Here is a 13,061-nt window from a genome sequence, read left to right on the forward strand (position 1 = left end):
AGTGCTCCTGTAGGAAGGACATGGTGAAGATCTCCATGGACGTGTTTGTGAGGAAGTTCCAGCCAGAAAGGTACAAGCTTTGGAAAGCTGGGAAGGACAGCACAGTTATCGACCATACTCTGCCCACGCCAGAAGCAGCCGAGTTCCTTAAGGAGAGTGAACTGCCCCCAAGAGCCAGAAACGAGGCGTGTCCGGAGGAAGATGACATGGAAGGGCTTGAGGATGGAGAGGAGGGTGACTTAAAGAGAAGGTAAACCGGCAGCCCTCTGGGCCCAGCTATTTGAGGGAGAGGTGCTTGGGCAGCTTCCGTAACCTGTCGATAGGCTGTTTCTAAGTGGGGTGTTGGAGCCACAGCTGAGGGAATTTTTATTCTTGGTAAAGGCTCTAGAATCCTCAGAGCAAGGGCATCCAGGCTCTTCCTTAACAGCCATCACCCAGGAATGACCACATCTGTATGTGGACCTGTAATTGGCTGGAGTGAAGGTCACATACAAAGAGAACGTGGCTCCCTCTGAGCCAGAAAAGTCATTTTCTCACTGCCACCTGAGACTTTTTTTTTTTTTTTTTAATGTATTGTCTTAAGTAGGCTCCATGCCCAACTCGAACTCATTACCTCGAGATTAAGGGTCACTTGCTCCACTGACTGAGCCATACAGGTGCCCTGGCATATGAGGCAGTTTTTACAGAGGAGAATGTCGTGGCTGGAATGAGACCCACAGGGGCTGGGGGGAGGCGGGATTGAGGTTGGCCAGTGTCCTCCGTGTCTGAGTGGGAGGATCTGTCTTCTGCCTTGAGCCACACGGAGAAGAAAGAAGGACTGGTTACGGGGTAGCTGTTGTAGGCCAGGAGCTCCGCCAGGTACTCGGCGTACCTCATAAGCCTGACATCCAACCTCTGAGGGGGCTGGGGATGTTCCTGTTTCCCACTGGATAAAATAGGCTGGGAGAAGTGAAGTCCCTCGTCTCTCCCACAGACGAGAGGTGGGACTCAAGCGTGCGGCGCAGTGGACAGGCTCTGGCTGTTCACTCATTTTGAGTCATGTGTGATGTGGGTGAATGTGTGTGGATGTGACTGTGTTTGTGGGCCCTTCAAAAGTGTGCTCTCTTCCTCACAGCCTCGCCAAACATCGTATAGGGACCAAGAGGCACCGGGTTTGTCTTGAAATACCGCAGGAGGTGAGTCAGAGTGACCTCTTCCCCAAGGAGGAGCTGAGTTCCGGACAGTACGATGTGGTGGAGTGCCAGACTGCCCTTGCTCCCGTGAGGCCCACCCACAGCTCCGTGCGGCAAGTCGAGGATGCTCTTCCCTTCCCAGGTCTGTTGGCTGTGATGTTTTTCCCACAGCGTCACTGGGGTCTGTTGTGGGTTAGATGCCATGTTGTGTGCTGGGTCATAGGTGTTGGGGGAGATGGGTCTGTGGGTAGAGAGTGGTAGTGGAGTGTGAGAATGGCTGTGAGGAGCCCTTTGGAGAGGGGCATGCTGGCTGGAAGATAGGGGAAGTACTGCCTCCCTCTGCCTGATGAGGGGCCGGGGAGACACCGAAGTTAGGGAAGTGATGCTGACCCAACTCTTAGGAGAGAGGTTGGAGTTTTCCAGGCAGGCAGAGAGTCAGGGCACCCAAAGGGGAGTAGGCAGGGGCGCCAGCATGGAGGTCTGAAACCACATGAGCTATTAGGGGAGCTGGTAGTGATTTCTTATAACTCGATTACAGGGGTGGGAAGGGTAGAAGACAGCGGTGCTAGCAGGAGATGAGGCTGGAGAAGTAGGAATGAGACGGTGAGGGGATTGGCTGCCATCTTAGAGTTTGCTCTCCTGGGGGCTTGAGGGGCTACTTGGATTTTAGGAAGGAAGTGGTGTGGACAGCTGCTCTACCCGCTGGGATGGTGGTTGGGGGGGCTTGGGTGAGCCTCGGGTGAGGCTTGGCGGATCTGTACAGAGGCTGCCTTGGTGCACCTGCTGGCAGCTGGACAGCACTGTGGAGCGGGGCCTTGGGGCCCAGCTGCCTCTGTTCAGCACTTGCTCTAGCTTGGGGTCACCAGGCCTGCTCCGTTCAGGCCTTGGTTCCTGCAGGTGACTTCTGAGGGTCTACTGTGTGCCAGGCTGTGCTCCATAGTAGACACAGAACCCTGGAGATAGGTGGTAGGCTGCCCGCACTCCACGGGACGAACCTGGAGGCCCGGTGGGGCTGAACAGTCAGTCCCAGATCACACAGTGACCCTGCAGGTGACCGAGCCCGAATCGGAAGCTGTGCGGTACTCACTGCCATGTTTCTCTGTGCTTTGCCCCTTTGCTTTGCTTTGGCTTCAAATGTGCGTGGGGAAGTTGGCTCTGGCCAACGTGCGTGTGTGTTTCAGATTATTCTGACTCCTCTGAAGTCAAATTTGAAGAGCTTAAAAACGTCAAACTAGAAGAGGAGGATGAGGAGGAAGAGGAGGAACAAGAAGCAGCTGCCTTGGATCTTTCTGTGAATCCTGCTTCTCTAGGGGGACGCCTTGTCCTCTCAGGTTCGAAAAAGAAATCATCTTCTAGCCTGGGCTCTGGTTCTTCTCGAGATTCTATTTCTTCCGATTCAGAAACCAGTGAGCCTCTGTCCTGCCGAGCCCAAGGGCAGTCGGGAGTTCTCACTGTGCACAGCTATGCCAAAGGGGACGGCAGGGTCACCGTGGGAGAGCCCTGCACAAGGAAGAAAGGGGGCACCACCGGAAGTATCAGTGAGCGGGAGCTGGCAGAGGTAAGGGCTCTGGGCAATGCTCCCTGGCTGGGATCCTGTGGAGGAGGGCGTCTGCTAGGGTGTGGGGGTACTTGCGGGTATCCAAGATGGCAGGAGAGACCATCAGAATGGGCCTCCAGTCTGCAGTGTCAAGCAGAAAGCCGGGTGGCACTGGTTCACTTCCACTTTGTTCTTTGCTGGGAGTTCCTTTTCTCTTGCCCCAGTGTGACTGTTCCAGAGAATCCAGGCGTCTTAATGACAGCTGCAGATCTCCAGGTGTTGGACACACCTGCCCACCCCACCTGCTCTAGAGGCACGAGGGTTAAGAGTGGCAGTGGTTGCAGTCCTGTGCAGTCTGTGGGTGGGGATGCAATGGCTTTTTGTACCTGAAAATTCAAGTTTTTTTTTTCCTGAAAATCTCCACTGCCTTGTAGCCACCCATGGGAGTTCTCCCTCTCCTCCCCGCCCCCCCATATATTCTTCATCTCCCAGTACAGCAGTATTGATAGAGCATCTTTTGGAGACCAGGATGAATTCCCAAAGCCATGAATGTGAATGTTTAGGCTTTCTTCTAGAACATGCTGTCACCAAAAGCTGTTTTGTGTAAAAAGGCTCTCTGGAACTGAGTGGGACACAGCAGAGCCGTGTTGAATGCAGCCAGACTCACGCCTACCCAAGTGACCTGTTCTTACTCCCCAGCCTCACAGCTTATGGGTCAAGTTGTAGCCTTGAGTGGGGCTGGGGTGGGGTTGAAGTCAGTGCAGAAAAGTTTTAGTTATTCCCCATTTCCTTACCTTTACCTTTGAAAAATTGGTCTTCGAGAAGTTTTTATTATGAGATGTTTTGAAAGTCTGTGCAAATGGAGAACCATCCCCAGCCCCTCAAGTATACTCATCTCTGGATGTTAGCATTCGGCCTATTGGCTTTCTCTGTTTTTGGCTGAAATACTAACCCTGAACCCGTGATAAAGTTCTTTGGGTTTTCCGAGTAGAGGATGGTTGTGGTTGGTTTGTCCCTTGTCTTTCCTTTCTGCCTTCCCTCAGTCTCAGGGCTCAGTTTCTGTAGATCTCCTTTTCCACTGCACGTCCCTCCTTTCGTCTGGGCAGGTGCAGGCCGCTGAGCTGAGGACCGTGTTTCCTCCTTCTCTTTGCCTGTCGTGGCTGCTCTCTGCTCTCCTGCAGCAGCTTCCACAAGAGGTGGCTTTCCACCTTGGACACCGGAACCCCTTATGGTCCCTGATGCTACATGAGAGCCATTCCTTTTCGCAAAGCTCTTGGGTCCTCATTGACCCTGCTGTCACGCTGTAGGTCACACTGTCCTTGAGCAGCGTCCCCCTGACTTTCTTGCTTCTGGTTCTAGTCACAACCACAGAAGCAGCTAACGATAGCAGAGAGTTACTATATGCTAAATACTTTCTCCACATGGTTTAGACTGTATGTTACTTGTAAGTTAATCTTACCACAGAGGCAAGTTGTCTATGTGTGTTTGGTGGGAGGAGCCAACAAGTAATACCCATCTTTTTTCCTCTCAAATTAGGAACCAGTTAAGGAATGGATGCAGGAGTCGGGCATATGGAGCTCAGAATGTTACTTCGTTATCAGTTAAAATGATTGAAGGGAGTGGCTTTTAACCTATGGCCTAATGGCTCTGCTGCTCATTTAACCTCAGTGAGACCGGTTACCCACCTAGTCCCCAGGCAGCCGTGGAGGACGCAGGCCTCTCAGAGTGGCTGAACGTTTTCCAATTGCCTTTCATGTGTGGAGGACACAGACCTGAGGGTACTCCCTCCGCCAGAGGCAGACCCTGACGCGGTGAAGCTCACTAAGGTCCAAGGGCTGGAGAGAAAAGCTGGGAGACCTTCCATGTGGAGATACGCTGGGAGAAGGAGGTCTGACGTGCCTCTTATTCCTGCTCAAAGACCACGAGTGCCTTCCTGGCTCCTGTTATATCTGTGTGGCCTTTTTTTTTTTTTTTTTTTTTAAGATTTTATTGATTTATTTGACAGAGATCACAAGTAGGCAGAGGGGTAGGCGGAGAGAGAGACGGGGAAGCAAGCTCCCTGCTAAGCAGAGAGCCTGATGTGGGGCTCAATCCCAGGACCCAGAGATCATGACCTGAGCCAAAGGCAGAGGCTTAACCAACTGAGCCACCCAGATGGCCTTCTTAGCCTTCTTAGTCTGATGATAATACCATTCTCCCCTGCATCATCACCGGGCCCCTTGCCCCCAACCTCCTGGATATACTGCCTCTTTCTTTTTTTTTTTTTTTTTTTAAGATTTTATTTATTTATTTGAGAGAGGGAGAGAGCATGAGTAAGAGGGTAGGAGCAGAGAGAGGGACAAGCAGACTCCCCACTGAGCATGGAGCCTGATGTGGGGCTCAATCCCAGGGACTCCCGAGATCATGACCTGAGCCACAACCATACACTCAACCAGTGAGCCACCCAGGTGCCCCTGCGCTGCCATCTTTGAACTACTTCACATTCTTTAAAAATAACTTGGCTGCTCTGCCTCTTTGCTTTAAAACTCTGTAATGACATACAGCATGCCTGCTCGGGGCTGGGACTGTGTCTTCAGGGAGCTCAGAGTCTAGATGTGAACAAATAAATCCACTCCTTCGGGATAAGTGTTGTGGTCCAAGTGGAAGAATTAGTAGCTCCGCCTGGGGTTGGGGTTAAGAGTATGGGGAGACTGCAGAGAAGCAGGCCTTGTAGCTAGGCTGAGGGTTTGCAGGAGTGTGTGTGGTGGCTGGAGGGAAATGGCGAAGGGAGTCCAGGAGAGGAGTGTGTTCTAAATGGTGTTGGTCACACATGCCAGGGTCAAAGCATGTGCAGAGTTTGGTTGGTCGCAGGCGTATGGGTCTGGAGAGGGCCTTGGGAGGTGCTGTGGAGGGTCTGCCTGTGTGTCCTGAAGCAGCTTGACTTTGGAAGGGTCACTGCCATGTGTTTCTGGAAATTGGAGCATTCTAGAATACATTTTTAAGTGCACAAAGCTGCATGTGGAGTCATAAAGGAATCTCACAAATGCTCTTGGCTGGGGCTTGACGGTTGTCAGTACTTGGCCACGCTTGCTTCACTTCTCCTTTTGTCATTTGAAGCACTCCTATTGTATTTGTTCTTTACGTTTTAGGTTGGTTTGTTTTTAATTGTGCTAAAGTATACATGACATAAAATCTGTCATTTCAACCGCTTTTTCGTGTACCGTTCAGTGGCCTCCTGTGCCTTCTTGTGTATTGTGTGGCCATCCCCAGGCTGCAGGCAGCTTTGAGGTGGGAGGAGGCAGGGAGTCCTCGACACACGTCTCTCCTGGAACAGTTCTCTTGCTTATTGGAGCCCAGCCCTTTTCAGAAGTCACTACTCGCAGAAACCGTTCATTGCTTGCCATCTGCGTGCTCTTCTACCTCGAACACCCGCAGCGCCTGGCTGCCTTTTTACGACAGTGTGTCGCACTCTCCAGATGGTTGTCCTGGGCTGGGGAAGGCAAACTGCCAGGAGCCAGGCCCTGTGCCACACCAGCCTGGCTTCTTTGGGCACCAGCATGGTCCTGGATCTTGGTCCATGAGCCTTCTGTAAACGTGGAAGGCATGAATGGAAGTTTAGTTTTAGTAGGAAGCTGACGTCAGGATTGATTGGGTTGGAATGGGGGGCTGACAGTCAAGGTTTGGGGCAGAAGCTACACCACTTTACCCACCCTTGGAGAGGTCTAATGGCATACTATCTATATTTGGAAGTAGCTGGGTTTTGAAGAGCACCCTTGTGGCCCTCCTGCCCCCACTTTGAGTATCCCGCATGCTGTAATTCGGGCCTCTTGCTGTTCAGTTCCTGTGCTGCTCTATGTCAGGGCCCTGGTAAAAGCACCCAGGTTGACTGCCTGCTGAAGCACCAGAGCCACGGTGATGTGTCTGTTGGAACATTTCTTGTTAGTTGAAGCTGCTTTGAAAAGGTTCCCAAAACAAGGAGGGAGTAGTTGGCCATTCTCTGTTCGGGACAAGCCCCATTAAGAACATTGACCTTGACCTGGTGCCTGACATCAGAAAAGGGGGACCAGAGAACTCCGGAGCCTGAGCACTAGCTCTTGCAGGCAGGGGCCTGGGAGACCCTACCTGCTGTCACACCCCATCCTCCCAAAGAACCCGTGGTGGGGGCAGATTGCACTGCTCCCACTCCATGAGTGCAACACTACTTGCCTGGGCTCACACAGCTAGAGCTAGGGTTGGAACCCAGCCCTTGCTGTTACATAGTGAAGGAATTTAGAAGTCGGAGCATATCTCAGGGAGGAAGGCTATGCAGAGACCACAGAGCAGGAGGAGTAGTTAGGCTGGAAGATGAGAAAATATGGAAAGGTATTTAACTATTTGAATAGATCTGACTACTTTGGTCAGAGGCAACGGGGCAGTAATGGAAAGGACAGAGACTTGAGACTCGCACACCAAGTCCATCTCTGGGTGGGCCACGAGCTCCTTGAGGCTGGGGATCATGTGTCACTGGTGTCTGCATTGCCGCCACGCAAGCACAGTATGCAGGATGCATAGGCTGGCATGCAGGAGTCAGTCGGAACAAACAGGGCTGGAGACTGGCATCTTCTTTCCCAGAGGTCCCTTCTGGTGTTCTTGGTCTTGACCTCTCTACTTCCAGCATTTGGACCTCCTAAATGACCTATTTATATCTCCTACCCCACGCTCATTTCCTGTTGCCGCTTTTTACAAGTTCCCAAAAACTGAGAGTCTGAGGCCAGTACAGATTTGTTATCTTCCAGTTCTTCAGGAGTCTGACATGGGAGGCACCAGAGGGAGACGCCTTGTCCTGCCCAGCTTCTTCAGGCTGCTCACATTCCTTGGCCCGTGGCCTTTTTCTTCTGTCTACAAAAGCAGCCACATCCGCCAAGTCTTGCTCATATCACGTCACTCAGACACCAAGTCTTCTGCTTCTGTCTTCATTATTAAGCACTGTTTGATTACACTGGGCCTGCCCAGAGAATCTAGGATAATCTCACTATTTTATCCGATGAGCAAACTTAATAATGTTTTGTCCTGTCAACATAGCATTCACAGGGATTAGAACTGCACATCTCTGGGGGACCGTTACTCTGTCTGCCGAAGGCTTAGTATCTCTCCTCTCGCAGGCTTCTTCGCTCTCTGCCTGTAAAACCGTATGCAGGGGCGCCTGGGTGGCTCAGTGGTTAAGTGTCTGCCTTTGGCTTAGGTTATGGTACCAGGATTGAGTCCCACATCAGGGTCCTTGCTCAGCGGGGAGCCTGCTTCTCCCTCTCCAGCTCCCCTGTGTTTGTGTTCCCTCTCACTGTCTCTCTTTGTTATAAATAAATAAAAATCTTAAAAAAAAAAAATCTCATGTAGGGGGCGCCTGGGTGGCTCAGTGGGTTAAAGCCTCTGCCTTCAGTTCAGGTCATGACCCCAGGGTCCTAGGATGGAGCCCCACATCGGGCTCTCTGCTCAGCAGGGGGCCTGCTTCTCTCTCTCTGCCTGCCTCTGCCTACTTGTGATCTCTGTCTGTCAAATAAATAAATAAAATCTTAAAAAAAAAATCATGTAGCTCCCTTTTTCAAATACAATTGGAGGGAATTCCTTATGATCTCATTTCCTCCCTTAATCTTCTCAAGGAGAGTCTCGATGCCTTCATTCCTTAGTATCTAACTTCTGTCTGCTGGAACCTATCTCAAAAAAATCCTGACAGGGGCGCCTGGGTGGCTCAGTGGGTTAAGCCTCTGCCTTCCGTTCAGGTCATGATCCCAGGGTCCTGGGATCGAGCCCAACATCAGGCTCTCTGCTCGGCAGGGAGCCTGTCCTCCCCTCCGCCCCCCGCCTGCTGCTCTGCCTACTTGTGATCCCTCTCTCTGTCAAATAAATAAAATCTTTTTTTTTTTTTTAAAGGTTTTATTATTTGACAGAGATCACAAGTAGGCAGAGAGGCAGGCAGAGAGAGAGGGAAGCAGGCTCCCCACTGAGCAGAGAGCCCAATGTGGGGCTCCATCCCAGGACCCTGAGATCATGACCTGAGCCGAAGGCAGAGGCTTAACCCACTGAGCCACCCAGGCGCCCCTAAATAAATAAAATCTTAAAAAAAAAAAAATCCTGACACCTCCCAGTTGCTGTGTCCTTTGGCCCCTTCCTGCTCAGCTCTTCGGCATCCCTTGGCACTGTGGCGTTCCCCTCCTTGCTTTCTGTATTCCTCCTGTATTCTCTGTGGCTGGATCTCTTTTCTGTTTTCTTTCCTTTCCTTTTCTTATTTATTTGAGAGAGTTACTGAGAGCAAGAGCAGGGAGCAAAGGGAGAAGCAGGCTCGATCCCAGGATGATCCCAGGACGATCCCAGGACGTGTGGAGATCATGACCTGAGCTGAAGGCAGACGCTTCATCTGCCGAGCCACCCACAAGCCCCTGGATCTCCCTTTTCTCTTCCTCCTATTCCGGAAGGCTTTTTCTACATTCAGTTTATCTTCACTGGTAATAGCCACTCCCACGGTTTCAATTCTGAACCCAATTCTCAGCATCCCTAAATCTACAGCTCTTGCTCTGATGTGCGGTCTGAACTCTCAGGCTAATTCCTTTTTGCCCCTCTGGGTGTTTCCAGAGAAACGGGGCAGGTGGTAGTGCCTATCATGTTTAACTTGGCTTTTTTTTTTTTTCCTTTTCCTTTTTCTTTTTTTTTTAAACTTGGCTTGTTACTCCTCCCGCTTCATCCCTGAGAATCCTCTTAAGTCTCTCTCACCTTGATGACCCAGGCTGGAAATCCCATCATTTCTGGTTCCTTTTATTTTTTCTTACTTCTGGTCTCTGCCACTGCCACGTCCCAGATATAGGCCTGTTATCTAGGTGGTCTTCGAAGGCAGAATTTAAGATTATTGGGATGCAGAAATAATGGGACTTTATTTACTTTTTAATTTTACTTTAAGTAAACTATGCCACACCTGGGGCTTAAACTCACAACCCTAAGATCAAGAGTCTTGTGCTCTACTGACTTAGCCAGCCAGGCTTCTCATTGGAATTCTATTTTTATCTTTTTACAGTCTTTTTTTTTTTTTTTAAAGATTTTTTTTAATTTATTGATTTGACAGAGAGAGATCACAAGTAGACAGAGAGGCAGGCAGAGAGAGAGAGAGAGGGAAGCAGGCTCCCTGCTGAGCAGAGAGCCCGATGCGGGACTCGATCCCAGGACCCTGAGATCATGACCTGAGCCGAAGGCAGCGGCCTAACCCACTGAGCCACCCAGGCGCCCTTTTTTTTTTTTTTTTTTTTTTAATTAAGATTTCTTGGGGCTTCCAGGTGGCCCAGTCAGTTAAGCATCTGCCTTCGGCTTGGGTCATGATCCCAGAGTCCTGGGACTGAGCCCCACATCGGGCTCCCTGCTCAGTAGGGAGCTTGCTTCTCCCTCTCCCTCTGCCTGTTGCTCCCCCTGCTTGTGCGCTTGTGCTTTCTATCAAATAAAATATTTAAAAATATATATTTATTTATTTGAGAGTGAGCACACATGTGCATGGTGGTGAGGGGAGGGAATTAGGGGCAGAGGGAGAGAGTATCTGAAGTAGACCCTGTGCTGAGCGCAGAGTTCGCCACAAGGCTCCATCTCATGACCCTGATATCACAACCTGAGCAGAAACCAGTAGTTGAATGCTTAACCAGCTGCACTACCCAGGTGCCATTATAGTCTGTTCTTGTTTCAAAATGTACATGAGCACATTGGTGTATGTAATTTGTTAGTGTGGTGGGAGTGCATGTCTCTAAAGTTATTTTTTTTTCCATGGTAGCTCTGTGAAATAAACTTAATGAGTCTAGTTTCCAGTTTGTTTCAGCCAAAGAACCCTTTCTTTAAGTAAAATCTTACTCATTTAAAAAGTATAAATCAGGGGCGGCCTGGGTGGCTCGGTCATTTAAGTGTCTGCCTTCAGCTCAGGTCTTGATCTCAGGGTTCTGGGATTGAGCCCCACATCAGGCTCCCTGCTCAGTGGGGAGTCTGCTTCTCTCCCTCTGCTCTGCATACGACTCATGCTCTCTTAAGCGTGATCGCTGCTCTCTCTCTCTCTCAAATAAAATCTTTTTAAAAAAGGTATAAATCAAAAGCAGGGCTGTTTTGGTTGGAGGCTCTTGAGCTTTTTATTTTAAAAGATTTTATTTATTTGACAGAGCGCTTCAGCAGGGGGAGTGGCAGAGGGAGAGGCAGAAGCAGACTCTCCGCTGAGCAGGGAGCCTGATGCAGGGCTCGATCCCAGGACCCTGGTATCACGATCTGAGCCTGCGCTTACCGACTGAGCCACCCAGGCACCCCGAGGGGCCTTCTTGATGTGCACTTGGGAAATTGTTGGTTTAGCCTGGCTTAACTCGACTGAGCACCTAGGGGTTTCTGAATTAGTATTTTTAAAAGATTTTTTGGGTAAATAACGCAGATTACTGGGTTGTCAGGTACTGTTGTTTTTAATTTTTTTAAAAACTGCCATATTGTTTTCCACAGTGGCTGCACCAGTTGCATTCCCATTAACAGCAAAAGGGTTCCTTTTTCTCCACGTCTTCATCGATACCTGTTTCTTGTGTTAATTTTTGCCATCCTGAGGTGTGAAGTGATACCTTGTCATGCTTTTGATCTGTATTTCCGTGATGATGAGTAATGTTGAGCATCTTGTCATGTGTCTGTGGGCCATTTGGGTGTTTTCTTTAGAGAAATGTCTGTTCTCTTGTCTTCTGCTCAGTTTTAATTGGATTATTTGGTTTTGGGTTATTGTTGGGTTTTGGGTATTTGTGTCATAGGAGTTCTTTATGTATTTTGTATACTAACCCTTTATCGGATACATTTTTTGCAAGTGTCTTCTCTGATTCTGTAGGCTGCCTTTTAGGTTTTTTTTTTTTTTTTTTAATTTGACAGATCACAAGTAGGCAGAGAGAGACAGGAGGAGGAGGCAGGCTCCCTGCTGAGCAGAGAGCCTGATACGGGACTCGATCCCAGGACCCTGAGATCATGACCTGAGCCGAAGGCAGAGGCTTTAACCACTGAGCCACCCAGGCGCCCCTGCCTTTTAGTTTTGATTGTTTTCTTCACTGTGCAGAAGCTTTTTATTTTGCTGTAGTCCCAATTGGTTATTTTTGCTTTTGTTTCCCTTGCCTCAGGAGAGACCTATCTAGAAAAAAGTTGTTGCAGCCAGTGTCAGAGAAATTACTGCCTGTGCTCTTTTCTAGAATTTTTATGGTTTCAGGTCTAACATTTAGGTCTTTAATGCATTTTGAATTAATTTTTGTGTCTGATATAAGAAATTGGTCCAGTTTCATTCTTTTGCCTGTGGCTGTCCAGTTTTCCAAACACCATTTGTTGAAGAGAATCTTTTCCCTGTGGCATATTCTTTTTTTTTTTTTTTTTTTTTAAAGATTTTATTTATTTATTTGACAGAAAGAGATCACAAGTAGGCAGAGAGGCAGGCAGAGCGAGAGAGGAGGAAGCAGGCTCGAGCCTGCCAAGCAGAGAGCCTGATGCGAGGCTCGATCCCAGGACCCTGGGATCATGACCTGAGCCGAAGGCAGAGGCTTTAACCCACTGAGCCACCCAGGCGCCCCTCCCTGTGGCATATTCTTATATTATTAATTAGTTGAATCTTAGTTGACTATATAGTTGTGGGTTTACTCCTGGATTTTCTGTGCCGTTGATCTGTGAGTCTGTGTGCCATTAACATACTCTTGATTATAGCATCTTTGTAACATAACTTGAAGTCTGGAATTGTGATGCCTCTAGCTTTTTCTTTTTCAAAATTGTTTCAGCTACTAGGGGTCTTTTGTGGTTCCATTTATGTGTGAGGATTGTTCTAGATCTGTGAAAAATGCTCTTGCTATTTTGATAGAGATTACTTTAACTGTGTAGATTGTTCTGGGTAGTGTAGACATTTTAACAGTGTTTGCTCTTCCAATTCATGAGCATGGAATGAATGCCTTTCCATTTCTTTGTGTTGCCTTCAATTTTTTTTCATCAGCGTTTTTTTTTTTTTTTTTTTTTAATTTTTTTTTCATCACTGTTTTCTATTTTTCAGGGTACAGGTCTGTCACTTCTTTGGTTAAGTTTATTTCTAGGTATCTTATTATTTTGTCGTAATTGTAAAGGGGATTGTTTTCTTAATTTCTCTTTCTGCTGCTTCATTATTGGTGTATAGAAATGCAGATTTCTGTAGGTTGATTTTGTATCCTGCGACTTTACTGAATTCCTTTATCAGTTCTAGCAGTTTTTTGGTGGCATCTCGGGTTTTCTGTATATGGTATTGTGTCATCTGTAAGTGGTGAAAATTTTACTACTTCCTTATCAGTTTGGGTGCCTTTTATTTCTTGTCTGATTGCTGTGGCTAGGACTTCCAGTATTGTTGAATAAAG

General features: G+C 48.6%; 1 protein-coding gene across 3 annotated transcripts in view; it reads left to right on the top strand.

The window, feature by feature from the left end:
- Positions 1-13,061, top strand: part of KDM4A (lysine demethylase 4A) — a 45,368-nt gene that overhangs the window by 13,760 nt on the left and 18,547 nt on the right. For all 3 annotated transcript variants that reach the window (XM_032877537.1, XM_032877536.1, XM_032877538.1), the window contains 3 exons: positions 3-250; positions 1,115-1,314; positions 2,354-2,730. In XM_032877537.1, coding sequence (XP_032733428.1) covers positions 3-250; positions 1,115-1,314; positions 2,354-2,730 — 825 coding nt within the window. The remainder of the gene's footprint in view (positions 1-2; positions 251-1,114; positions 1,315-2,353; positions 2,731-13,061) is intronic.

Source organism: Lontra canadensis, unplaced genomic scaffold (assembly GCF_010015895.1).
Source record: "Lontra canadensis isolate GAN:19392208 unplaced genomic scaffold, GSC_riverotter_1.0 scaffold60, whole genome shotgun sequence".
NCBI lineage: Eukaryota > Metazoa > Chordata > Mammalia > Carnivora > Mustelidae > Lontra > Lontra canadensis.